General features: G+C 38.8%; 1 protein-coding gene across 1 annotated transcript in view; it reads right to left on the reverse strand.

Annotated features, from left to right (window-relative positions):
* BEGAIN (brain enriched guanylate kinase associated) overlaps window positions 1–25,795 on the reverse strand; it is a 104,398-nt gene extending 78,603 nt beyond the window's left edge. The window contains exon 1 of the mRNA XM_042813613.1: window positions 25,782–25,795. Coding sequence (XP_042669547.1) covers window positions 25,782–25,795 — 14 coding nt within the window. The remainder of the gene's footprint in view (window positions 1–25,781) is intronic.
* Between the last annotated feature and the right edge of the window lie 995 nt (window positions 25,796–26,790).

A 26,790-nucleotide genomic window follows, 5' to 3' on the forward strand; every position in this document is an offset into this window, starting at 1 on the left:
AAAAATTTCAGGGACTGGGCAACATTTGGTCAACAAGTAGGCGTTTCCCCTCCAATTATCTGGCAGTGTCCTAAGCGGTGCTTGCAGAAGCTGGTGACTACTTATTAATGTTATTACTGTCTGCAAGAGACTCCTGGGAATAGGAGATAAGAGAAGAGAAAGAAGCACTAAGCAGAAAGATGTTATGGACATGATTAAGTTAGCTCAGATATGTAAACAGTGAGTCCTATATTATGAGATAGGTTATCCATAACAATTTGGGTTGTTTCCTTTTCATTGTGGCATGTTTGCTTTCTGCAAAGAGAATTTATAGAGCTGAAGGCTTACTGCTTTCCAGCTTCATTTAGTGTTACTCGTACATTGTTCATCCATCCTAACATCTCTGTGATCTCCTCTGCATAATTAGAGCTATGCGCACAAAATCAAGAAAGGTTTAACTTTCCCATGCTTTTGTATTTCTTAAATACAGTGCAAGGTCACAGAAAGGACTGCAATTCATGTTCTGCCTATGTAGTAGCTATTCTGAAGAAAGGGTTGCAATCTTGACTATCACCAGGGGCTGCTTTGACTCGTAGCTAACCACGGCACAACTGATAACATCTGAGCTTGGTATTAGAATTCAGATGTTTTTCTAATGTATTCTTCTAATTTTCTGCCTCTGAGTATATTTATACATTGCATCTTGTTAGATATTTCAGCAGCTACTATTCACTTCAATCTATCAGTATTTAGGAAAGAAACTGCACTCTTCCATTGAAGAGAAATGAAAGGGTGAGGCTTTCTTCATGAAAGGGTGAGGCTGAATCTTGGCAGGTGTTCTACACCCTCAGATCCTTCAAATGGTCTATCGTAACTATTCATAAGAGTATCCAGTTAATGTCATTATAGGTTGTTCTAACAGACCTTTTTCTTCCTGACTCTCTTCCTCTTTTGCAAAGTGTGTTTTAGCATCATTTCCAAACTTCCTACTGGCAACTCTCTCCTTGCTGAAAAGTGACATCCTTTCACGGTCTAACGCCCAGTGCCTTGTTCCTGTCTTGTTTTTGTATGTTTAACAGCTTCAGACATCTTGGCAGGAGGACCAGAACATGCTCACTATCTGTATTTCTTGGCCTCTTTCTGATAAGACTGAGAGTTCCTTTGCTCTCTGTGGACCTTTGAGTGAACAAAGCAGAAGGGGAATGCAAAATCTTGCTCTCTTCCCTTACTGTGATCAAGTGCAACAACAATGGCAGTTCCTGTACTTTTGAGAACAGACATACTGAATTGTTCAAACAGCAAGCAGGGCATGAGTCCAGGCCTAACATTTGCTTGCAGTGCTGCTCAACATCTAGGAAAGATCCATGGAGAGTCTTTGGATGATTAAAATTTAGGATGAACTCCAGTTTTGGTGAATTTAGCCAGTAGGAATTTTGCCATGTGTTTCTTCTGATTTATTGTGATTTCTTTGAACTATGGGCCACTTCTATACTCAAAGTGTTAGGGTTAGTGTTAGGGTTAGGGCTTTGGTTTTATCCCCTGCAGAGACATGAACTACTACTTTCTACTGAGTTAGCAAAAAAAAACAAAAGTTAACAAAATAAACCCAACAAACTAATCAAAACCAGTTAAAGTGCTCTGATATTACACTTTTTCATTGTTTTTCTTTCTCAGAAGCTCTTCTCTTTCACCATTTGTTTCAGGGAATTAAACTCAGATGAGGCTACAGAAGTGAGGACTGAGAGAGAAAAAGGAAAACTTTAAAATTGACTAGTGATGAGTTCAGTAAACTCTGCACATTTCTGTTTTATAGCATGAGTTAAAAAGAATTAGTACACTGAGTGTCAGTAGTAAGCACGGGAATAGCTTGTTAAAACAAATGTGTTTTTTATACTCCCTGTCAAAAGTTGTGTGACCATTTCAACTGATGTTAAATACTTCGTTAAAGATTATGGAGGTTGAATGATTCCAGTACAAGTGGGAAAAAAGATTTTAAAAGAGCAGAAGTCTCTCTGGATTTCTATAAATGCAGGGTTTATTTTGTGATGTTTGGCAGCAATTTTTTTTGTATGAATTTCAACACTTTCCTATTCATTTGGACCTCACAAGGTAAATCAATACTAAAAGTGAAACAGGAAAGGTGGAATACAAATAAAATCCAGTTACTGGATTTATTGAGACCACTTGATAGTGCTGAAATATTTTTTGATTATTTTTATGGCTATTCATTCTGTTCAGGTTTTGTAGTATATGACAAATACCACATAGGTGAATAAAGAAGCAAATCTTTCTTGTGTGTTAGTGGAAATGACATACCCTAAAATTAACTTGTCTAACATGGCACAGAAATATATATACTGGGAACAACTGGTCCCCTTCTCTGGAAATTGAATTTAAATACAAATGAAATATGACAGCTCTTAGTTAAAATGGACAGTCCCATTGATTAGAAGGTGGAAATACAAGAACATCCCAACTAAAGACAAACAAGGAGCAGGAAGTTGAATCACCATCAGTGCTGGGGAGGTATCACAAGTGAAAGCATTCTGAGATACATTCCCAGCAGTGCCCACTCTGAAGGCAGCAATGAGTTTTAGGAGGGTTTTGCTAGTACTCCTTGACCTGCAGGTCAGTGCAGGTGGGCTGTGAGCACTGAGCTCTACCCTTGTATTTGTTGAGTTCTATCTGAATCACGCATCAGAGACACCAATGGCACTAGGAGGATGAAGAAAGAGGTGCTTGATATAGCTCCTTAGAAGGTAATTGGAAGTGTACAGCATGTGCTTCTCCAGATAACTTGTGATGGAAAAAGTTCTGAGGAATTTACATTTAAAGAGGCTGGACTAGAACACAAAGGTTAAAGAATGTTTGACACAGTATGGAAACAGAAGAGCGCACCTGTTCCTCTCTTCACCAGTTTTCTAGGCAGTTGAGCCTCCTCACACACTACAGCTATTTGTTGTCTGGGGCAGCCACAGACTCCACCTGAGGCTCGTTTGCCCTCTGCACCATGGGAAACCAGCAGCTGAGTGAACTCCATTTATCACTCTCACCCTCCTAAAAAAGAAATCTATTTCCCCATAGAGCTTGCCAGAACGAATAAAATCTAAAACCAAATTTCTGTACAGACAGACTTCAGGCTAAATCTTCAACTTGTGGGATTAACTTTGTTGAACCTACAGCGATTGTACTAGGTAAGCTTTTGACTAATGATGTTTCATGCTATGTTAAAAATAAGGATTTTGTTATGTCCTGGGGTATTGTTCTTCATTCTGTTTGTTTAGAGTTACTATGAGTACTTGGAAAAATATGAGCTTGAAATATTTTAACTATCTGCATGCTTAGAAAAACAGAGTGAGGCTTCATTTTTGTGAAATAATCTATTATGCTACTTTAAATGAAAAGTGTTGGTTAAATTTGGGTGCTTAAGTGTAGGGGTATATGTAGAATTGTGGATAAAAGCTATGTTGTTGGATGAAAAATACTTTTCTCTTGGTAAATGACAACCATGAAGTCTTTGATCAAGTAATATGCTTTGGACCATTATATTTCAGTTGATATGGTCTTTCTTACCCTTTATTGAATCTCTTTTTGTGTTGCATAGTAAGAAATCCTTCTGGTTAATAAGAGAGGTGGAGTAGCAGTGTTTTTCTGTTGTAGCCCTGAAGTGCTTTGTGTATATGCTAATCCTAAATAAGCAACCTGGAGTGCTTTCAGATAGTTGTTGTGGTGAATTGCTTGTAAATATTCTTTGCGCCAAACCACCACTGGTGCTTTGGCCAGTGGATGAGTACATTGCTGCTATAAAATGAATACTGTATGGTGTATTTCCTTTTTTATTTTTCTTTTTTTCTTTTTTCTTTTTTTTTTTTCTTCTCTCTCAAACAAATAAGTGTTTCATAATTGCTAAGTAGCAGGTGAATGGGTGTTTTTGCATTATAATATGGAAAAGTGGGTTTTATTCTTGTAATTCAGGTGACAGCTGTGATATCACAGGTGATATTTGCAGAATGCAAGTAAGGTGCTCTGCTTTTCTAGTTTCCAGTATTCTGTTGAATGTAAGGCTGTGGAATATAGAACCACTGTAAGGAAGGCAGACTTTAGGTTTCTAAAATATGGGCATCTTCTGACTCACTGTTATGCATGGATGAGGCATGGCAACAAAATTGTAATGGACGCTCACTATTAAATTGTATGGGTTCTGCTGCAAGTCATAAAGGTTAATGGCTTATTGCCCTCATTTCCTTCCTTCCTACTGTTCAGTGGTAGAGAAAGATCATGCTTGAAGAAGTATTGGATGTCCCTTTTAACGTGCAATGTGAATAGACTATGGGCTATACATATGTATAATTTATCTTCTACAGTAGATTGTCTGCCCTCCTGTACCTTATATATATATATATATATATATATATATATATATATATATCTTTCAGTTTTTCAACTAGCCTTAAAATCTATGAAGATGAAATCTAAACAGAAAATGAGGCACAAAGAAACACAAAGTTTCACAAATTTTAAAGTAGTAATAGACTGAAATAAGTATTATAGGCCCCAAGAACTTGTTCCATGCTTTCATGCTTTATAATCATTTAATCAATTGATCAGGATTTTTCCTAAAACAAATTGCATTTCAGACTTTAGCCCTACTTCCATAGTTATGATTGCAAGACTAAACATATGCCTTTTCAGTTCATGCTTGCTTCTTTTTATGCCTGTGCTGTACCTTAGTTTCAAGTGTTTCTTTGCTTGTTTGTCTGTAATTTCTTGCCTACTTACATATGACAAAACAGGGGTGGGTGAGAGAAGGCAACCAGAAAAACAGGATGGGGATAAACAAGACCTAGCAAGAAATCTCCTGGTGGTGGAGGTTTTTTCAGGCTTTGGAATCTGACCTTATCTTGTTTGTTCTAATGCTAATAGTATTGCTGTGTCTACTGATTCATGAGATTTGGTTCCAGGAATGGCAGAAGTTCAGCTGAGGGAAATGTTAGAGAACCCTAACACCTAGTAGGGGTTGTATGTGACTGAGCACATCTGGATTGTTTGCCCAGGATACATGTGAGATAAAGGGAACTTTTGCTCTGTTACTACCCTGAAGACTGTTCCTTATCTGTTTGAACTCTGGATTATTGTTTTTACTCTTAAGCAGGTTTTAGATAGGTTATATATTACATATAGACATATATTATATGTCTATAATGTCATAATTATTTTAGCAGTTTTTAATGTTTTGGTTGCCAGCACCCCTCTCTTGTGCTGTACAAATGAAATGATGAGGTGTTTGTCTACTGCTCCCAACTTCAGAGTGCTTTCATCACTGCAGTAACAAGACAATTAGGTTTTAAAATGCACCGTATCTCCTGCTGAGGATGAGAGAACTGAACCAAAGGGATTTCAAGTCCAGTGCCAGACCCTGGTGGGAGATGGACTCTTCTTGGTTGCCTGTGTGCTGTTGGTGTGCCCTTTTCCCTAGGTGTGTGGTTTTGCCATGCTCTGCAGGTGGGCCTTTGGGGCTGTCAGTAAAAAAAAAAAAATTGGAAATCATTCCCCTTAAGCAGAAATACATTTCTTGAAAAGCAAGGCTGTGTGTGTGCTGCCCTCAGAGGTGTCCCTCCCTTGGTTTAAATTGAGGCCCTTCCAAGCAAGAGGCCTGTGCTATAGCAGAAACATATTTATGTTAAACATTAAATCACCAGAAAACATGTTTCATTTATAGTATAGGATGCAACTATTTTTTTTTTTTTTCCAAGTAATATATCTCAGCTGAGAAGCTGACAAAGGAATCTGAGATTCGTAATTTCTTTTCTGTCTTGAAGGTACTTTCTGTATGACTTAATCTCTTCCAGTCCTATGAAAAAGCTTTGATCTTGTGATGTATTCTTATGAGCTGCCCAAAATAAAATAAATTTTTAGAGCTGTGACTTTTGTTAGTGTGAAGCCCTCTGGCTTCAGTGGTCGAGTGAGGTCTTCCAGGGCAGATTCAAAACTCTGGCAGCCTTTGGCTGTACTTTTTCACTTTGAGGGTCCTATTGACAGCTGGACTCAGTTACGACACTCCCCTTCAGTACCAATTATTTTCAGGCTACTCTCTGAAATTCACTATCGCTTGTTTTCAGCATCATGCTCAGAGCTCTTCCAGGTTTACGGAGCCACAACCAAGTAACCTTCTTTCCTCTTGTAGTATAAATCCAGCACAAGGATGTTCAGTCAGAAAACATTTAGTTTGCACATGGGGAATGGTATTTTTGGATTTTGTGAGGTCAGAGAGAACAGGGAAAGTTCAGGAGAAAAAATTCAAACTAAAGACTTGTTTCAGGCTGTGTTGCAAGTGTGCTGACTGGAGTTATGTAGACAAGTGAATGGGGATTTTTAAGATGTTCTCACAAAAACAAATCAACATACGCTACTGTGAGATTTTTTTTTTTTTTTTTAGGAGGAGTTTGGAGCCTCTGACTTCCTGAAATGGTGCTCTTATATGCAGAAATATATTTGTGAATAACGTAGGGTACGAAGAAGCAGTGACGGAAATGCTGATTACACTAACAGAAAGACCTGTTGACAGTGCATCCAGTTTTGCATGTTTAATTATTTTCTATTTTGTTCAGCCTGCTTTATAGCCTTGACTTGAAATGATTCTTGCTTGCACATGTGGACAATGAAGTAAAAGTGAAGCTCACTGAACAATTACTGACTCAAAGAAATACCATATACTACTGTTAATAATCTTCTGGGTGTATAGCTTGATAGGTTATTATTATTTTTTTTTTAATCATTTTGTTTTGCAGCATCGGGTACTTAGAAACTATACCATGAACCATACTATTTGTGTGCCTGTTGTTGACAGTCTTCTCTCTATTATTAGTAATGACAGTGCCTTAACAGTGGTAGCAGAAGTAATTGGAAAAGCTGTCTGTGTTGGAATGAAGAATGTCAAAGCTCAGTTCCAAGCAAAAAAAAATGATTTTATACAACTGCAAGCCAGACTTCAATTAATTTTCTCTTTAGCTTTAAGCTGTAGCTAATCTATACGCTTGCAGCATACCCATTACAGCAACATTTAGACAATTTCAGATTTGCTGCTTAGAAGTGTTTAATATTTATTTAACTAATTGGAGAAAATACAGGCTACCCACTTCCATAAATGAAAGGGCAGAAATTAATCGAGGAGTAACTACATTCTGAAGTACTAGATCAACCAAGTTAAAATGGAGTTTTGCACTAAGATTAATTATGCTCTCTGCTTCCTGTTCAGTAATTATATTCAATAAAAATCATTCCATGCAATTCAGTGCAAGCTACCATTTCAGTGAGTATTTAATGGCATGTAACGGACTGAGATGTATAAAAATAAATCAGGGTATACAAGTAACTTCTACAAGTCTGTTCCATTTGCTGACTGAGAAGCGGCTTGTTTGTGATAAAAGTGGGGCCTAGCTTCTTTTGGGGGGGGGAGGAAAAAAAAAAGTACAAGAAAGTGCAGCAGTTTGCTGGCAGCTGTGAAATAACTCTCAAATGGAATCCCTTTCTATCCCAAGTGACCACATCCTGAGGAAATAAGTGTTCCAAGGATGGGATGGCTTGTTGGGAACGGACTGGGGGAGATGATAGCATCAAGAAAGAGATGGAACATGCTGGTGAGCAGGAGTAAGGGGAACTGAGACAGTGGCCCTTCTTTTGGGTAAAATAATATACTCCATTACTCTGGGTAAATGCTGACCTGTAATCCTCTAGTAGTTCTGAGCACTTTCCTTAAGTTTAGTTGTTGTCCCTTTGCAATTTTTGTCTAGTGTTCTGGTGATATCAAGAAGAGTTTAGAAATATTTAGAACATCTTTATGAATCTTAACACCAGATAAGACCAACTAAGGAAAATAAGTATATATGCGCTCCCCCTTCCCAACTTGGTTTCCTATGGTTCTGGAGAAGACTTCTTTGATACTTCTGATAATATTTCATCATTTAGTTTGTCATAGATATGGATGCTGTCTTGGTATCAGCAAAGTCTTTTGCTGAGCCCTCCTGCTGTAAGTGGATGTTGCCCAAAGTATCCACTGGACCTTCCTATTCCTGATTGCTCTTAACAACTGGGGAGAGAGAAAACTGGCCAGAAGTTGTTTGCTTACCCCACAAATCTTCCATGGTGCTCCTCACTCAGCACCATGCTAACTGAATTGCTAGATGTTCTGCGGAATTACACCCAAAGAGTGGTCCAATTTGTTGTTACTCAACACATCTGATTTTTGTTAAGCAACCCATATTCTGATATTTTCTGTAGAGAAAACTTTTTTTATAGGTGTTCTGATACTTACTTATCAGGTTCATACACTGGTTCTTAAATTCATTCTTGCATAAGACCTAACGCTGGTGTATTCAAGGACGAAGGTTTCAAAACCTCTCTAGGCAATCTGCATCACCCTTCCTCTCCTCTATGATCTAGTTTCCTACCATTGTCAAAGGTGGTGGAACTAAACCAGACTGAAATACACATGAAGAAAAATGCTACATAGTAATATATTTGCTTAAAAAAGACACCAAAATAAAGAGACCCTCACAAAAATTAATGATTCTACAATATAAGTTTTCACTCATGCTGTTCTTAACAAGTAAAGGGAGAACAGGATGACAGTGAAACACAGAACATGTTACAGAATGGCAGACTGCAGGACTCCTTTGCAATTTCTAGTGGAAAGTTTTGTTAAACTTCAATTCTTGATTATCCTTGAGAGCTAGATGTGCCCACCTGATGACTCACTGAGCAGATCCATCCTTTTAGAACAACTTATGTGGCTTTTAGCTTGTCTTGTTTTTTTCCTTTGTCAATCTGCCAGGCCTGATGCTTCTTTCATTCACAGGGGGTTGAATGGCTGACTCTTCTGTCATGGGATTCCATGCACATTGTTCCATTTTGTGATAGAAGAACAGCTGCTGGGATACAGCAGCAAAGATATTGATGAGAGCACCACTGGAAAGGGAACTGAAAAGAAATTCCTGCATGCTTGTCTGTTCAGTGCCTTGAAGAGAATTTGACTGATACGTGGTAAAAGGCTGACTGCTTCCATTTTTCTAGATTAATGGAAAATTTCTTCATAGCTTTTGAAATAAATACATTGGTAAGGAAAAAGTACATCACAGAGCCATAGATTTGCCAAGCTTGGAAAACCTCCAAGATCATTCAGTCCAGCCACACACCAACATTTCCCCACTAAACCATGTCCCTTAGTACAATATCTACATGTTCCTTGAATGCTTCCAGGGGCAGTGACTACATTACCTCCCTGGACAACACTTTCCAGCGCTCGACCACTCTTATGGAGAGGGAATTTTTCCTGACATCCAACCTGAATCTCCCTTGGTGCAACTTCAGGCTGCTCCCTCTAGTCCTATCACTAGTTACACAGCAGCAGAGGCTGACTCCCACCTCGCCACAACTTCCTTTCAGGTAATTGTAGAGAGTGATAAAGTGACCCCTGAGTGTCCTCCAAACTGAACAATCCCACTTCCCTCAGGTGCTCCTTGTAAGACTTGTGCTCCACACCCAGCAGTAAAAGCCTAACATGCTGTTACAGCACTGACATGGCTATGGCTTCAGGAATGGTCAAGACAACAATATTTCTCCCAGCTGTGTGCTTTTTAGCTAACTCATTTCAGGGCAGCTGCAGCATATAGTCGTTCTCATTCCAATCTTGTCTTCCTCAATATTTTTTAATTGGATGCATGACACCTTCTCAGCTAAAGCAGCGTGCCACAAGCAAACAAGGTTCTCAGTTGTGAGGAAAAGCAGCCTGATCTTTCAACCCCACATAGCTAGAGTGTGGTGTTTTTTCTATTTGTTTTGATTTTGTGTTGTTTCTTTTTGTTTCTTTCTCAAGTGAAAAAATAAGTCTTTCTGGCTTAGCATAATTTTTAGGGAGAACTTTTAAAAGTACATTTTAGAATCTAAATGGTGGTTGGAAATGGCAGCCTATATAAGCATATGCACATATTTGTAATGCACCTCAGCCCGTGCTCAGTGCTGAATAGGTGCAGCATTAGGACTGTTTCCTTCAGAGAAACCACAAGAAGCTATAGAGAAAGGTGGGCATCTAATAAATGTGAAAATGAAGAAAAGAAACCAGGAGTGCAGGATTCCTGTTGTTGAACTCCAAATCTGTTATGCCTGTGGGCTGCCTGATAACTATGAGCTTGGAGTTGTCCTCCATAAGCTCTTTGATCCTGGGCTAGGGTTGCTGCAGTTGCTGAGCTTATTCATGTAAGCGCTGAATGTTTTGTTTTAAATTACACGCTTAAAATGTCCATTTGTTCCCACTTGAATATACTCCATTCAAACTTGCCAAGATGTATGTTCTAAAATGGGAACTGATGTCCCATTCTTTACAATCACTGTATTATCACTCAAATAGTCTTCCTACCCAGCTGGAGAGTCTTTTGAACAATCATAGTACCTAAATATGGGAATTCCATATTGAGAATGCAGTATACAATGTAGAAATTCAAGTTCAAACAATACTCCTGAGAATGGGGGCGAAAGATACAGAGATGAAAAAAAAGTTGAAGTAAAACAAGGCTTCTTTCTGAATCACAGAAAACAACGTAATACCATATTGATCTAAAAAAATGTGCTAGCTTTTAATGACGTAGCATCAAATAGCAAATATTAACTCATTACGCAATGACTGTTCTGCCCATCTGAGTTTTCATCTGGTATAGAACTAATCAATAAACTCCAGGGTCTCACCTTCACCTGCTCTGTTTGAGTTATATAACCACTGTATGAAGGAGCCTGACAGCTCTCTCTATGCTTAATTCATGTTGCCCTTTAAATTGGGGAAAGTGATTGGTCATCTCCTTTTTTTCAGATGGGTCTGTCTCAAAAATTTTAAAGGTTAGATACATACAGTCATTCTGACCTCGAATCCCCTCTGCAGGATCTGTTTGCATTTCTGTGGTTTTGAGAAGTGAAATCAATTTCTAAAACTTGCACATTTCCAAGGGTTTTGTTTTAAATATGCCTCCAGCCTGTGTACAAAATTCCTTTTTACTAAACAGCCCCCTTGTTTTCTTTCACCTTAACTGTTCTGATCTGCAAGGAGTTGGGATGTTGCACTCTACAACATCAACAAACACCCATTGCTGAACTCCTGCTGCCTGGATACAGCACACCTCACTGTCATCATCTGGGCAAGAGAAATGCCATAATTTTTCCCTCATTGTAGGAATTTCTTTTGCTTTGTTACATCCTTACAAATTCTATCCTTTAGTAGTTGGTACCAGAAGAAAAGGATCTGAAATTCTTTGATATCTCAATCTTTCTTTTTTTTTTCTTTGGCTGCCTAGCTTCTGTCACTGATATTTTGCTTCTGAATGTAATGAATAAGGTTCCAAGCAGTCAATCTTCTCCTTTAACTACAACTTCTTTCAATATATTAATGACTGAAAAGTTACGTTTTCATTTAATGTGAATTTGCACAGCCCTCAGATAATGAGTATCTCTAATGTTCTGACATAACTAAAGCTATTAGAAAAATAGATAAAAAGAAAATTCTCCTGATGCTGCCCATACAGGGTGGAAAGTTTTAGGGTGCAGGTCCTAATGCTGTGATGATACAAAACAACAATTGTCATAAGATGAAAAGAGCATAGAAATGGTAGTTTACTCTGTAAAACTGCCAGAGGAGGGGAACAACATTGTTGAAGTTGTAGTCCTGTTAATTGCCTTTATCTTGTACCATTTTATATTCTTTAGTGCTTTTTATTATTATTATTATTATTATTATAAATAGGGAAACATCAGAATAATTGAAGACATTACCTCTAGAAACTGCAATAACTGTTTTGATCTGAATGCAGTCAAGCCTGCTCATGCTAGCAGATGTAGCTCTTTTAAAAACCATTGGTTATACTTTGCTAGCAATAACATATACACTGATGCTTATACAATGTCCAAGAGTCATATTAAGAGCCTTTACCTGTGTAGTGAGTAGCACCAATTTTTGCGGGGTTTATTTTTACTCAGGGCCAGAATAAGGACTAGACTACATCTCTGGATCCTTCCTTGTAAATAGGTCTATGCTACCATGCTGTTGAGAAGAAATAGTGGCGAGGAGAAAGGATTTGTGATAGAATCTTGTTGAAATCCTGTGTCAGGCAGCAAAGAAGTGAGCAGTGCCATGAGAGACTCGATTTGGCTGAGGGGTGTTTACTTTGGATCTTGCCCTCCTCAACCAAATGGAACTACTCATTTCAGACACGGGTATTTTGCTCCTGGGGCAAAGATTTTGTTCTCTGCCCTCTCTGTCTTAAGGGACTTAACTTGCATGCAATCTCCTGGCTTTGACAGGAGCTCCTCAAAGATCTTACAGAAGTCACTTAAACGTTAAAAGTCTTGTCTTAAAATATAGTGCTTGCTGGAGCCATGGAATTGAGGAGGGTTTAGTTGACAACTAGAAATTGAAAATGTTTTCTTGCTGAACAAACAAACCTACACAGTGCAGAGACAGAAGGTAATGATTTCAGATTTCTCTGAAATTTCCCTGGTGCTTCTTTTCTTTGTTCACTGAGGGGTGGGCAAGGAAGGCAAGCTTCATATTTCTTATGCGTTACAACTCCAATACAACATGGAACAGCTTTGTCTTGCATCTTCTTTTTCTCCCATTTATATGTCTAATGCTTTGCATGCTGGCCCAGTATTGTTTTTTGTTGTTCTTGTTGTTTTGTTCTGTGTGAATATTTAAGTAGCTATAACCTACATGCCTTGTTATGCAGTTAAGCAATGTCCCTACTGTTCAGTGCAGATAATGCTGTACAGTTGATGAGGCTCCAGAATAACTGTTAGCAGCTTGACCTTCCTGCCTGATTTGTACTTATAAATCTAATAATAAATAATAACATGTGGAAAAGTCAATAGAGAAATAATGCAGCACACTTCTTTTAGTACACTAATTCAGCAAAATAAGCCATGAGAAGTATTTCAGTAATTTACTATAGTAAGTGCTCTCAGCAGCTTCTGTGTTTCAGTTGTTTGGTGCTCCAGCATGAAGGTAATTAGCTTGGTAATTAGTTATATTGTTATTTAATAGTCCCCAGACAATGTTCTGTTTTTCAAAGGAAAAGGCCTTTCTTTCTATTCTACTTTTACCTGTTTAAAAATAAATAAATAAATCTAAAAATCTTTCCCTTTGCCGAATATTTTTGTCTTCCTTGTGTACTACTTTCACTAAGAAGGGTCAAAAAGACAGCTTCTGCCCCAGCCTACAGTGCAGCTGCTAAACCACAGAACTGTCCTTTAAATGCTAGATTTTTTTTTTCTTTTTGACCCTTTTAGGGAAACAGACAAAGTGAAAAGATTGGTGAAATGGGCTGGGATTGAAGAGAATGGTCTCTTAAGTTTGAAAATGAATTTTTGTTAAACATCATGAGTGTAGGCAGGAAGTTTTCATCTGTTCCTGAAGTTAGGATGGTGAGAAACAACAGTTAGAGGGTAGAAATTAGGATGAAGAAGAATGAACTACTTCCTGGGAGGAGTTGATATTTGGTAGTTAAATAGGATATTAATCTCCTTACAGTTGCTGGGTGGGAAATGTACTTAGCTGACAGTCTGCAGATCTAAGCCGCCATTTGGGGAGGAGGAGGGGTGGTCCTCCTGATGGAGGACCAGAAGGATCCCTCCAGAAGGTGAAGGGGAGGCAAATGCTGCGAGAAAGGCGTAAGGCCAGAGAGAGGTGTGGAGGCGAAAAGCTGAAAACTTTCAAACTTGTGTAGGTGGTCATGACCTCAATAAAAAGAAACTTCTTCTAGTGTCACCCTCAAGCTTGAAGTGATTCTTAGTCCCATTTAAAAGGAACAGACTGTCATCTTTTTTTTCTTTCTGTCTTCCGCTGTTGCCTTTGTGGTACTATTCCTCTCAGAGTTAGCAGGAAATAGCTGGCTTGCATACACTTCTTATAATAGTTTAGCTTCTAGTTTAATACATCCAGATTTCATGTTTCCTGAGTAGTGGCCTTGTTGCAGTCATCCTTTCAAACAGCTTCAGTTTTAAGAAGACAGGCTCTTCTCAGCAGGATTGTGACTGTAACAAAGATGGACTTTTTTTTTCTTTAAATTACTTAGTGACTCAAACTCCACAAAGTATCATTCCTACTTCTCGCCAGCTGGTGGTCCATATGTTGCTGTATCTTTACTTTTGTAAATACAAGTTTGAAGTCATGCTCGCAGATCAGATTTTTGGTGGTTAATACAGAAGTATGGTAAAATGTCAAATGATGCAGAAAGTGTAAAGACATGGAAGGCAAAAGGGAAAAGCAGCGGTCTGTATTTATAAAACTTTATTTTTAAGGTGCTCCCAGAGGTTTGCAGACATCAATGGATTTCTGCAAGTCGGGGATCAGCACAGGACCTGACCCTGTAGATTTGGGATCCACAGCATCTTGAGATAAGCATTTCTAGCTCCCAGCTCTTCAGTGTTGTCTACCAACATGTTTAAGCTCTAAATTAGGAATGAAAAACACAATTTGGCATATTGCCCATGAAGGATTGCCAGTTTCCTGCTGAAACTCTTCATTACTCTAGAAAGGATGGTAAGTGTTCCCCTGGGGAGATGAAAGTTTTGTTTTGTGATTTATGTGGAGTTTTTGAAAATAAATAAATAAAAATCCTTGGAACACTGACAGTGCTCCAGAGAGAATCCTAATGGCTGTGGCTGTTACATGTGTCTGCCGAACAAGAATGTCAGATCCTTCAACACCTTGCACCTTGCTCCATATTTTCAATACAGTAGTGGCAATGAATGCCTCCACCACCTGAATTTCAGCAGATGCACAATTCTGACCTGTTGTATTTCCTTTTTCCATTACATAATTGTCCTTAATTTCAGCAAGCAGGGCATGACTCTGCAAGCCAATGCCCTAATTTCTAATGCTGAAAAAATATTCAGGGTAAGAATAGAAAATGCAGCTAATAGCTTTGTGTGAAAGAACTGCCACTTGTAAAGGGATAATGGCTTTTGTTGATTTTCCTGATTCTACACTTAATGTTTTGTGGAAGTTGCTAACTAGTCTACAGTTCAGTGGTTCATAATAAAAAGGTAAGGTGTTTCCTTTGTAGTTAGATTTGGAAGACGTTATATAGTTTAAGAGCTCTGCGCAGTGAATCCGTGCTGCAGGTGTATGCCAATGGTTGTTCCAATTCATAGAGACTTCTATCAGGCAGCATCGGAGAGATGAATGACATCATGTGAGCTCTTTGTTATTCATGTGAATGTGAAAAATGTACAGATAACACAGCTTTTTGATGAGAGAATATGTTTCTTTCATGACTTTCTTTCAATAACCTTTCTGCAAAACTAGTTTTCAGTGACTGTGTGGTCTGTGCAAACCAATAACATAATGTAACTAATCTGTGCATAATGGGGTAGATAACACTCAAAAAGAAGTTGTAGTTCTGGGAAAAATTGGAATCCTCCAAGGATGCAGTAATGGATTCATCCAGTTACTTAGAATTCAGCGAACAACCATCTCCATGTCTATTTATATCTTAAGATGCTTTCCCAATGTTGTGTATATAGAGATGATGAATAAAGAGATGGGATACTCTACAAATCTAGGCAGGCAATTTAAGCAGAACTGTCAGCTCTGTATGCCATGATAATTAGTAGTTCAGTACTATAGGAACATTAAAATGAAAATCCTGGTAAACTTTGTATTTACCGTGCGATAGCAATTGGAGAGCTCTTTGGGGTATGGAGATGAGAATGCAAAGCAACAGCAAGGTGTCAGGAGAGCAGCCCAATCTGCATGGTATTACAAGTAATGCATTAATTAGAATTTTACTGTTTACCGTTACTGTAACTGGAACCTTCCTTAAATCGAGATAACATGCAGCTTTTGTCACTTGTTTGCTACGCGTTCCTAGGTTGCAATGAACACTCCTGAAAGTAATGCCTCCTACTTTAAGATGTCTCACAATGCTGGAGCTGGATGTTGGCAGTAGAGGTGGAACCTTCCTGCCAGTATATTATTACATTTTATATTACAGGTAACAGCAGAGGGGCAGTCTGACAAAATGATGTCTGACATGGAAAAGAGTATGAAGCAAAAGTTTGTCACTGAATTCTTCCATGTGGAAAATTACACCCACTGACATTCTTTGGTGTTTGCTGAATGTTTATGGAGACAAAACAGTGGATGTAGCATAGTTAGGTGGTAAACAGCGCGTTTCAGCAATGGTGTCAGCGATGTGAAAAACAAGCCACGTTCTGATTGACCACAGGATTGTTACTTGCAGGCTTTTGTCCATTGCTGGTGAAAATGTAATGCTAATGGTAGTGACTGCATTGGAAAAAAAAAGAGTGTTTTGTAGGTGAGAATCTGCTCTATCAATAAGTGTTACTGTACTATTTATTGTAGTTTCCATAGAAATAAATAAGAGGTACTACTTTCAGAGTGAACAACACGAGTTGTTTTTATACAGTGGACCATGAGAAGGCTTTCACTCACTAAGAAAATGCTTTTAGACTAGAGTAGATGTCTTCAAAGCAAAACATACCAGGAAAAAAATGTGTTAGCACTGTTTATCTCAAATGTTTCTAAGTGTACCATGGAATTAGCAGGACATCTGAAAGGTGGTGGTGGTTGTTGTTGTTGTTTGTTTTCTTTAATCTAGATGATATTCAGTCCTGGTTTGCAAAGGAGAACTTCTAATAGATCTTAGCATGTGAAACTAATCAGTTCTTGTCACTGAATCTACTGAGGCTGTGTCAAATCATAAAGTGTAACACAACTAATGGAAAGCAAGTTCAAGACTAGTGTTGCTGTAAAAATCTGCATCAAAATTTTGTCAAGATGGAAAAAATGTCAACCATTATCTAGGAAACTTAGGTCATCTGCAATAAACAAGACAGTTTTCTCTCCTGAAGTGATATCTGTTAGCAGACTACCTGCTTAGTGCTATAATTACATAAACTTTTAATTTTTCAGAAAAAAGCTTCTCACAAGTTTTAGGTTGAGGTTTTCTCTTGTAGGCTGACGAAGGAATAGGAAAAGGGGGATTACTATGTTGCCAAGCTGTATAGGTCAACTAAATTTGGCCCAAAGAAGCTCATGTCATTCTTTTCTTTGTATGACTCATTTCCTTCCTTTCCTGCCCATATGCTCTGTTGCCAGAGCTACCTCTTCAGTTATACAAAAGGCTGATTAACTTTTCTCTTGAAAAAATCTGGACTGTTGATTTTGGCCATCCCTTCACATGGGACTGGGGAGGTCTGTGCATCTCCTAAAATAGCTAGAAATTTTCTGCTGTTGGTTCCTCCAGTAGTGAAAGCTCAGTGGTGTGCAGTTGATATGGGGGACAAACAGACTGCATCTTGTGAATAAATAAAACAGGATCTGTGTTTTCTTATTTTCTCCTGAGTTATTATGAGATGATTATATTTTAATGTGTGTTAAGTTATACCATTCCTCTCCAAGAAGCTTATTTAAATTTCATTGCTGCTCTGGCTTTCTCCACTCTACTCCTGTTGCTTTAGACTAATTTTCTGGATGTCTCTTATTCACTCAGCATATATGACTCTCACTTGATCTTTCAATTTTTAATTGTTGGTCTTGCACCAACAGGAATCAAAATGTAGATGTGTTATTTCTATACACAAGCTGAGAGTCAAAACTAAGCATACAATTTATTCTGAATTCAAATATAACTATTCCATTGCTATAGATCATATGTCTGTAGTCTAAAAGCTGTGTTTCTTTACAGAAAACAGCACTTTGAGCATCATAAAGAATATGACTCTGCCCGTGAATGTACTTTTTTACTAGCTCCCTGTTGAGGTGCTATGAATAGTGAGCCAGACTACAAAATGTATATTTCAGCACTCATGGATCTGAATTAAATCTTGGAATGCATTTGGTACAATCAGCCTGAACTGCTCCCAGTTAACTTCTTGGTAACACTACTTCCTTATTACAGGATAGAGATAGGATTTGTACTATGAGGAAAGGACAGGTGACACAGGAAATACAAATTCAGTTAAATGTTTGAGCATAAAGTCATTTGTCATGCATTTGCTGTTACATGAGTGCTATTTCAAGCACCTGCATCTGTAGGACTTGGCCAAAAGACCAATTATGTAGCCATATAGACAATTTATTTTTCTATTTGTAGTCTAGTCTCTACAGGCAGACCACTGAAATCCATGTCACTTTGTGCAGTACCTTGGCTAAGCCAGCATCTTGGAGCAAATGACAACACAAAGAGTTAGCATTTAAAAAGAAATGCACGGCGGGAGTTCTGTTTGCTTAGCTCTTCAAATTGTCTACCGTAAGAATGAGCTGTAAGGAGATGGCTGAGAAAAAAAAAAAATTGCCATTCACTGCTGGAAATTCCAGTATGACTCTCAGAAGGCCTTAATAATGGAGCAACTCCTTAAACTGATCTCCCTGTCTAAATGGCAGTTAAAGCTAACAGAACACATAACATAAGAACATCTCTTTGACTTGATTAGGATGGACTCTTCAGAATTAAAGTCCTTTGCCTTGATACAGAAAGGAAACTTAGTCTTTCCTAAGAGGATGACTCTTTGGAGTCATGAAAGCTTCTTGTGAATGTGAGAGTCTTTTCAGTGCAATGAAGAACTCCATGAGGAGTTCAGTGACTTCCAGAAAAAGTTTGAAGCTCCTCTTTTCTTCTTGGAGATAGTCCTCCTTCTCTGCCTACTCTCTCTTTCAAAGATATGTGAAATTGACATGAGGAAGTCAAAACTTGCATTTTGCTCCACTTAGCCTAAATGTAATTTGTGTACGATGTCCTGGTATGTCACACAACTAAATTAGCTACTGCAATGTTCCCCTGTTCCTCTGTACTACTCTGTAGTGATGTTTGCATTCCTAGATGCTAGTCTGCTGTGTGAGTTGTGTGTGTTTTCTCTTACAAGTTAGGGTTTTGCAAATGTGGTGGTGGCTGGGCAAGTTCAGGAAGTCAGCTAGATATCTCTGTGCCCCTCAGATTTGTGAATGCATGCAGAATTATGCTATGAGAGACAATATACACACATGCATTGTTTCTGACTCTGTCTATAAACATTAATAAAATGAACTAATGAGCAGAGACCATGCACTTTTCAATGAGACATATCTTGTTCCTTTAAGAGCTGAATAAGGGGAGTTGTGTGGTTCACACAAGTAGTAGGATGGTCACACATGAGAGAATCTAGCAAGGACCTACAGCCACTAATGATTCGTCTACCCCACTTGAGAGTTCTGTAAACTATACAACCCTCTTATTCATTAATTTCTAGAAGTACAACTACTGCTCACTGTCTATGTTTAAGCGCACTGTAATTCTAGCTAAGGTCATCATTAAGGCAATTCAGACCCTTAGATTTTTACTTTAACTTTAATATGATAAGCGCAGCATTTTCGTGTATTTCAGATAATATTCTTTAAAAATCAAAATTGAATTATGTCTACTGACATTATTTGAATGTATTTGCAAATCACTTGTGTGTAAATGAAGAAGTGATTGGTAAACAAAATTGCCTGAGTCATGCCAGCAGCAACAGCAGTTGCAAAAGCCTGTATAGAAGTGTTACAAACAAGTTACTCTCCTTCCTCAAAGAAGTGTGCATTCAAGTTGTACTTGATTTCACCACAGTCAATTGTGGTTCACAAACTATGCTGATCTTGAACACTTTTTGGTTTGCAGCTTGGAAGCCTTTATACTCTTAAGCTTGTAAGATTGTTTTGTTACTGAGGCAGTCATTGTCTCTACTAGCTACGTTCTGCTTTCGCTATTTAGCCCACTTTCCTGGTAGCTTTGGTCCAAGTGCTTACATAACTGGTCTAGTTGCTATTAGCAATAAAAAGAATGTGAAGAGCATCCAATTCCCCACCTTTTTTTCCTTTTTTTTTTTTTTTTTTTTTTTTTTCTGACAATCAAGTATCGTTGCATTTTTGAGAAAATATGTTCTGGAAGCTTTAATCCCTGTGTCACAAAATTTGAATTAATTGTGAACACTATAATAAGCAGACATTTTTCATTAATGTTGTCAAATTATCCTATCTTTTTTTCATTTTCCTGAGTACTCGTAGTATTGCTCAGTGCTGCACTTCACCTTACAGGAAAAGGGTAGGCAAAGCATTATTTGTAAGCCTCGTATCGCCTAGGTCCAGCCTCTCCCCCATGACTCACTGCAGTTCCCAGTTTGATGGCGTGGCTCATCTCCTCCTACCTACTTCCTCAGTCTCTTCTGATGTTTGCTCAGCTCCCACTTGTCCCTGCAGGCCACTCTTCTGTGCTGTACCTGGTTTCCTTCAGTTTGAATCTATTCTGTTCTCATTTCTTGTCATGTTTCTTGTTTGCTGGACACTTCCACTCTACTGACTATTTACCTAGAGCTAGTAGATGTAATGCAACACTTGTTACAGCATGTGACTGGAGATTATTCCTTCCATACAGAAACTCCTGTCTTTTTATCTTTTTTTCTAAGGAACAGTTAGAGGTTTAGGGCATGGGGTGTAGGGCAACAAAACTCAACTGTGTTGAAGTTGTAATGGTTTGACTGACTAGTACTTATAACAGCAGTTGTGAAAACGGATTGGACTCATATATTAACTACAGAAGTATATTGTGCCCATGACAGTGTCAATAAAACTCCTTGAACTGATGGCTCTGTGTTCCAGCTAATCCCCGCTCCAGCTTTATGGTCTCTTGAGTATCCATTGCTCCTAGTTCTGTGGTTGGCAGTCACCAAACTTAAAGCTAGTTGTGGTCTCTGAGGGTGAGAGATTCGCAATTCAGCTGTGCTGCAGTTACTGTCTTGGATGACAGGGTGAGCAAAGCAGGTATGCTGCAAACAACCCTGAAGGACTGTCACTGCTTTTGGGATTGTCTGGGCAATGGAAGTAGCTTGCTGAGCAGAGACTTGTTTGACTGCAAGTAGTCTGCTCTCTAACTATGGTTTTTCCTTCTGTATACACTTAGCTATATGACTCTTCTACCATAACCTCTAATGACCCCAAACTCGAGGTCTTTTCATGCCAGCGTTTTCCTACGCTCTATTTCTCCTGAGCTTTCCCCGTGCCATCTCTTTTCCCACATCCTCAGCTGGAGTTCCAAGCCCCAGCATAGGACACTGCTGAGCAGATGCTGGAGCTGCTATTTGCACAGCTTTACTGTCGTGCAGGCAGAGGCTCTCATCAGAGCAGCTCTGGACGCAAAGGCAAGACCTAGTATAAATCAAAGTGTTTCTTGAATAAAAAAAATCCCCTTCCCTGTGTTTAAGTAACCGGTAAAATTAACATAGATACAGACTAAAGAAGGGAGGACAAGGTGGGAATTGCAGGAAATTGCGATGTGTTCATTAGCATATGAAGAGGGCTTTATTTATACCAAGTGGCAGCATGATCTAGTGGGCATTAAAAGAGGTATTCACTTACCCACTCAACTACCATAGAAACTTTTCCTCACGGCTGCACGTGCCTTTGATGTTCCTTTTAAAGAGTGATTTTTTTCCTTTCTTACCACAGATGAACTCAGACATGCTTGAAAAAAGTCTTAGGTCTGAAAATTCAAGAGACTTGGATTGAGTTCCTGACTTACTACCAGCTGTGTGTGTGAAACAGATTCCTCTCACACGCTCTGAAACAAGGGCTATAATGAAATAAAGATGTTACCTCACCAGTCCCTTGTGAGGTTTGAATCACTTTGATCAGAGATCCATGGATAATGAGTGGAGTGTCACTACTGGTGCTGGTAAAATAATCCTCAGCTGGAAGATAACACAGCTACACTGCAGTCTGGGATGCAGAAAGTCCATCTTCTTGTAGGCACGAATTATGTGTATCTAACAGTTCACAGTAGTGATACGTACTGTCCTATGTACCTTTAGTTGTACAGTTCAGTGTATTGTGAATCTTGAAAAATTAGACAAGATTATTGATTTATAGAGTTTCTGATTTGTCACTTACATTTTAGGAACATCTTCATAAAAAGAAAAACTTTTATTGAACAATATCTACAATTTTAATTGGTATCTCCTATGGAGTGCAAAAAATACTGAATCTGACCAGAAATTGTGTATGAAAATGTCAGGAGATCTCTTACATCAAGCTTCACAACCTTTCACTTGAAAGGCTGAATGTATTTCATTCAAGCAGGATTAAATGGAAACAGTGAAAGAATGACTGAGTGAGTTTGTACTGGAATTGCTGTGGAACTGGTAGACATCTTCCTTTTGCATGTCTATCCATGCTAGGGAATAAATTTGACTTGAAGGAGTGGTTTCCTGAGCATTTATAATTTAGTGAGCTGGCCACTGCTAATTGTCTGCAAGGCCCAAGGCTTGGGAGGTATGTGCTCCTCTTGGAGAGAGACACACGAAACGGCACAGTGCTGAGTGAAAGAGACTGTAGTCATAAGTAATGTTTAAAATGATCACTTAACCATACAGCCAAAATACAGCACAGATCTTCAAGGGATTTGTGATTAGTAGTTAGACTTAATTCCTGCGTCATATATTGGTATGTTGAGATGTTATAAACATTATGCAATGCTAAGAACTATTCTGTGTGAAGACTTCGTTGTAGCTACTTATCCTCCTGATCAAGCTTTCAGTACAAAAAAGCATTATTTTCAATGTCTTTCCCATATCAGGCTAGATATTGATAACTGCCCACTTCTGCTTCCTACTGTTCCTTCCACCTGTCATGCTGTTGGATTCAGCCACATTCCACCTGGCTGAAAAAGACGTGACATAATGTTGCATGCTGCAGGGATCCCTTAGCTTACAAGGGGAATTACCACTGTTTAATATGAGATGAATTTCATCTTTCCAACCAGACTCTGTGTGAAGGAGCAGAATGCTGAATTGTGTGTCTTAACTCACAGCACCACTGTTGTGCTGCCGTGGCTCAGCAAATTTGTTGTTGGTGATCAGTAGATCAGTTTTGCAGCCTTCTGTGTCTGACTGTCTCATGGGCCTGGCCACCTCCAGTCTCTGCATCTGGAGTGTCCCAGATGCACTGGGCAGCAAAAGGAGCACAGCTTGCCTGACCGCAGAGCTGCTGTAACATGTCTGAATCTATGGGTCAAGGGCTACAAGCATGGAGCAGCTCCTTTCAGAAGTTCTGCACCTGTTCTTTATGCTTAAAAGGTTTCCTTCTCCCGAAGCGTGCTGTGGACTCCAAACCCAGGTTTCTCTAACCCTGGGAATTTTCACCCTGCATGATTCCTGCAGATGTAGTTTGGGGAGTTTTGTTTGTTTTTTTATCTTTTTGCTGATTCCAGGCCTCTTTCCTGTTCCCTCCTTCCACGTGTACCTTCTCCATGCCTGATTTATGCCTGGCTGCTGCAGGATGGAACATCCTCAGCTGGCTGCAGAGCATAGAAAAGGAGCTAGGCCTAGTAGGATGTCTTCAAGGATTTTTTGTCAGTGGCTTTTCCTGTGTTGTAATACTGGTTTCTACATCTTACCCATAACAAACAAACAAAAAAGCCACCACCTCTTTCCTTTCCTTCCCTCATTATAATTCTTTTCCTTCCCTGATTTCAGGCTCTCTCTCCTCATGGCCTCTCTGAGCCTACTGTGCCAAAGAGATGAGCCAATTTGCCTTAATCTGGGTGTCAGGCTTGGAGGAAAGGCTTAGGAAAAATGAAATTCTCTCAGGTCTGTGAGTTCAGCAGGCATTTAAAATAATGACTCCAGTCTTTATTTCCATTGCCCTGTCAGTTTGCCCCAGGACAGTAACTGTGGACACTAGCCCAGCAAAGTTTGGATTGGAAACAGCACAACTTCTGCAGTCAAAGAATCAGAGAAAATGCTGAGTTGATAGGAACCCATAAAGATCATTGAACCTAACTCCTGGTTCTACACAGGACCACCCAGAAATCAGACCATATGTACTAGAGCAGGTCCTGGTGTAGCTTCTCCATCTCATCTTGCTGCTATCTTTGGGCAGCAGCTTGAGTGATAGGAACCAACTTCAGTCAGAAGCAGTTTTTATACACAAGAAGTCTAAGCAGAAAACTTCATTAACAACTGCTGACACAGCCTGACCCTTCTCTTGTTTGAGTTTAGCTATTAACTCCCACCTTCTTCAGTGGAGCACTGTGAGATTTCTATCTGTACAAGTGCTCAGGAAATACTGAGGTAAGGACTGCTGCATGTCTGACAGCTGTAAAACTAGGTTGCAAGGCAGATGGAGCTTTATGACAATTTACTCTTCTCATAGAAAACTCTCTCCTTTTCATTAATTTCCTGAGCTTATTCTCCTGGACTCTGCTGCCTGTTATTGCAAATGTGGCAAGAGCAGAAGCCAAAGCATGTTCAGAGAAGTATTAGCATGTGTTTGTGCACACATGCTTATCAAGTGAACACGTATCTACATGTTTGCTTACATCTGCTAACAGAGTAATTCATGACATGAATGTGCATATACCGTCTGAGATCCTGTTTAGAATTTTTAGTAAATGCAGAACCACATACTGAGGTGTTATCTCAGTCCTTACTCAGGAAACAAACAAACAAACAAACAAACAAAAAAAAACAACTCACAACAGTAATATATAGTTCCAATTTACATGCAAAACCACAATATGTTGCACAGGATTTTTTCTTTCAGTTCAGAAGTTACTCTTTCAGTGACATGAAAAAGTACAAAAATGTACAGCTGAAGTACGTATTGACATTAGAAACTTTCAGTTGTGCATCTTCAAGTCCACTGTGAGAGAGAACCTCCTTGTTTTTCTCAAAAGAAAAACAGAATTTTGTTTCCAGCCCAGGATTCATTAAACATCTATTTTTTTTCTTTTTTTCTTTTTTTTCTCCACGATTGCCATTTTTTATTTTAGTTATTTCCAGAATTCTAAAACTTCTTTGTGTTTCCAAAAACTCAGAGTAGTCATTCCAACCTCAAGGGATCTAAAAAGTTGTGCTTGAACAGTAGTTGCCATTAGCCTAACTCAGTTACCAGGCTTGAGGAAGGAATTTAGACTTGTCCAATAAAACCAAATAAGAGCAGGGCGAGTATTTTGGGTTATCAAAATGAGCTTCAGAACATATTTAAGGATAAAATAAAAAGCTCAACTTTTTATTTTGATAATAGTATAATTTTGATAATACTTGATTTAATGAATAGACAGAATTTGATTTGAAATTATTTTTAAAGGGCTAGAATGCTTTCTTTTTTTTCTTTCTTAATAGCATACACAAAAGCAATATCCCCCAAAGCAGACTTGCATTCAGATGTGAGATGAGAAACTTGTATTTATAAAAGCCATCTCTTTTTGCTTTAAGCAGTGAGATGTGCTGAGAAACTGGTACAGTATGACAACATTTTAAACACGGAGGAGATGAGATTTGTCTGTCTGGTATACAATATAAAACAAAAATCGAACACCAATTTTACCACATTATACTGAAACAAACCACAGTAATTAGATGCTTTGAAGTCAAGCCTATATTTTCTTCAGCTTTTTCATGAATTATTGATCCACTTTCCTCACTGAATGGATTGGTAAGCTCTTGCAGTAAATGGACAAGTGACTACAACATTTATATAATCGTATATCCTCTGCATCTGGCAATAAAACGTGTTTGTGTATAAAACACCCCTTCTGAATTGACATGTCTGCAAAACAGATTTACTACTGTAACCACATTCCTTTTCTTTTGTCTCTAAAACACAGCTTTTCTTACATCGTCATGCAATCCAGTATTTTACTCTGGTCATATTAAGCAACATATTTTCAAAGAGCCTGTATTGTCCTTTGTGCAGCAGAAATAATGAGATGTAAATAAACTGTCTCACTTACCTTATTTTCTCCATCTCTGCCGCAGCGGCCTACAAGAAATCAAATAATAGGAGCAAGTGAATGAAAGGAAACATTCACTCTGCAGATTTATGCATAGTTAAGCTTTCCAAATGGTTTTCGACAAGTGTCTACAAAGCGACGGTAGGCAAACCCCACATCTGCATTACCGAAAATAACACTGAGAGATTAACTCAGGAATAATGCAGCACGCTGCAGGAGTGCTGTGTATACCCACGAGCCATGGGCAACAGAATGACTCAGTTGTAGCACTGAGGCAGAAAATGGTGTGAGAAAGAGGAGGGAAAAAAAAAAAAAAAAAAAAAAAAAAGAAGAAAGCAGCAGCAAGTAACAGGTTACTGTGCCTCCTGGATTTCAGATGAAAAGTTGAAATGCAGTGCTACCCTCTGCGCAGTGGGCATGGCAGCAGGGCTCGGCTGGCTGGGAAATTAAAGTGACTTCATCACATGTGAATTTGGATTTGGAGTTCAATTCGCCGTGTTTCACAGAGCCTGACTGATGGAGTGGACACAGGCTGGCATCCTTCGTGGGAGTTTCAAATAGTCAAATTACTTTCCTCAAGTAATACGCTATCTTGACAATTAGCATCTCAATGCGTATGGGCTTTTTGTTAACCCTTTCACTGCTACTCATCTGCAACTCCAGTACCTACCCAGTTCCCTCTGCTTGCTATGTAAGCTGGGCTCTCATTAACCCTTCAGCAGCTTCACAGCACTTCTGTAGCCTTGACTCATTACATGCTGGTTCAGCAGTAGGTGGTAATTTCATTAATCTGCTTCATTTCTTTTTTACCATGGAGATGCTGTGAATCCTACTTATCTGCAGCACAGAGACTCGTTAATCTCTGCCAGTACTTATATGAAAAGCAGACTCCTGTTAACCCTTTGGATCTTTTTTCGTCATTATCTTCTGCAGGTCCTTAATAGCTGCTTCCATTTTATCTAATCATCCCACTGGCACAGAATCTCATCAATTCTCCTGGTCCTGTTTT

Source organism: Centrocercus urophasianus, unplaced genomic scaffold (genome assembly GCF_019232065.1).
Source record: "Centrocercus urophasianus isolate 14NV4802_14NV808 unplaced genomic scaffold, USGS_Curo_1.0 seq_14, whole genome shotgun sequence".
Taxonomy (NCBI): Eukaryota; Metazoa; Chordata; class Aves; order Galliformes; family Phasianidae; genus Centrocercus; species Centrocercus urophasianus.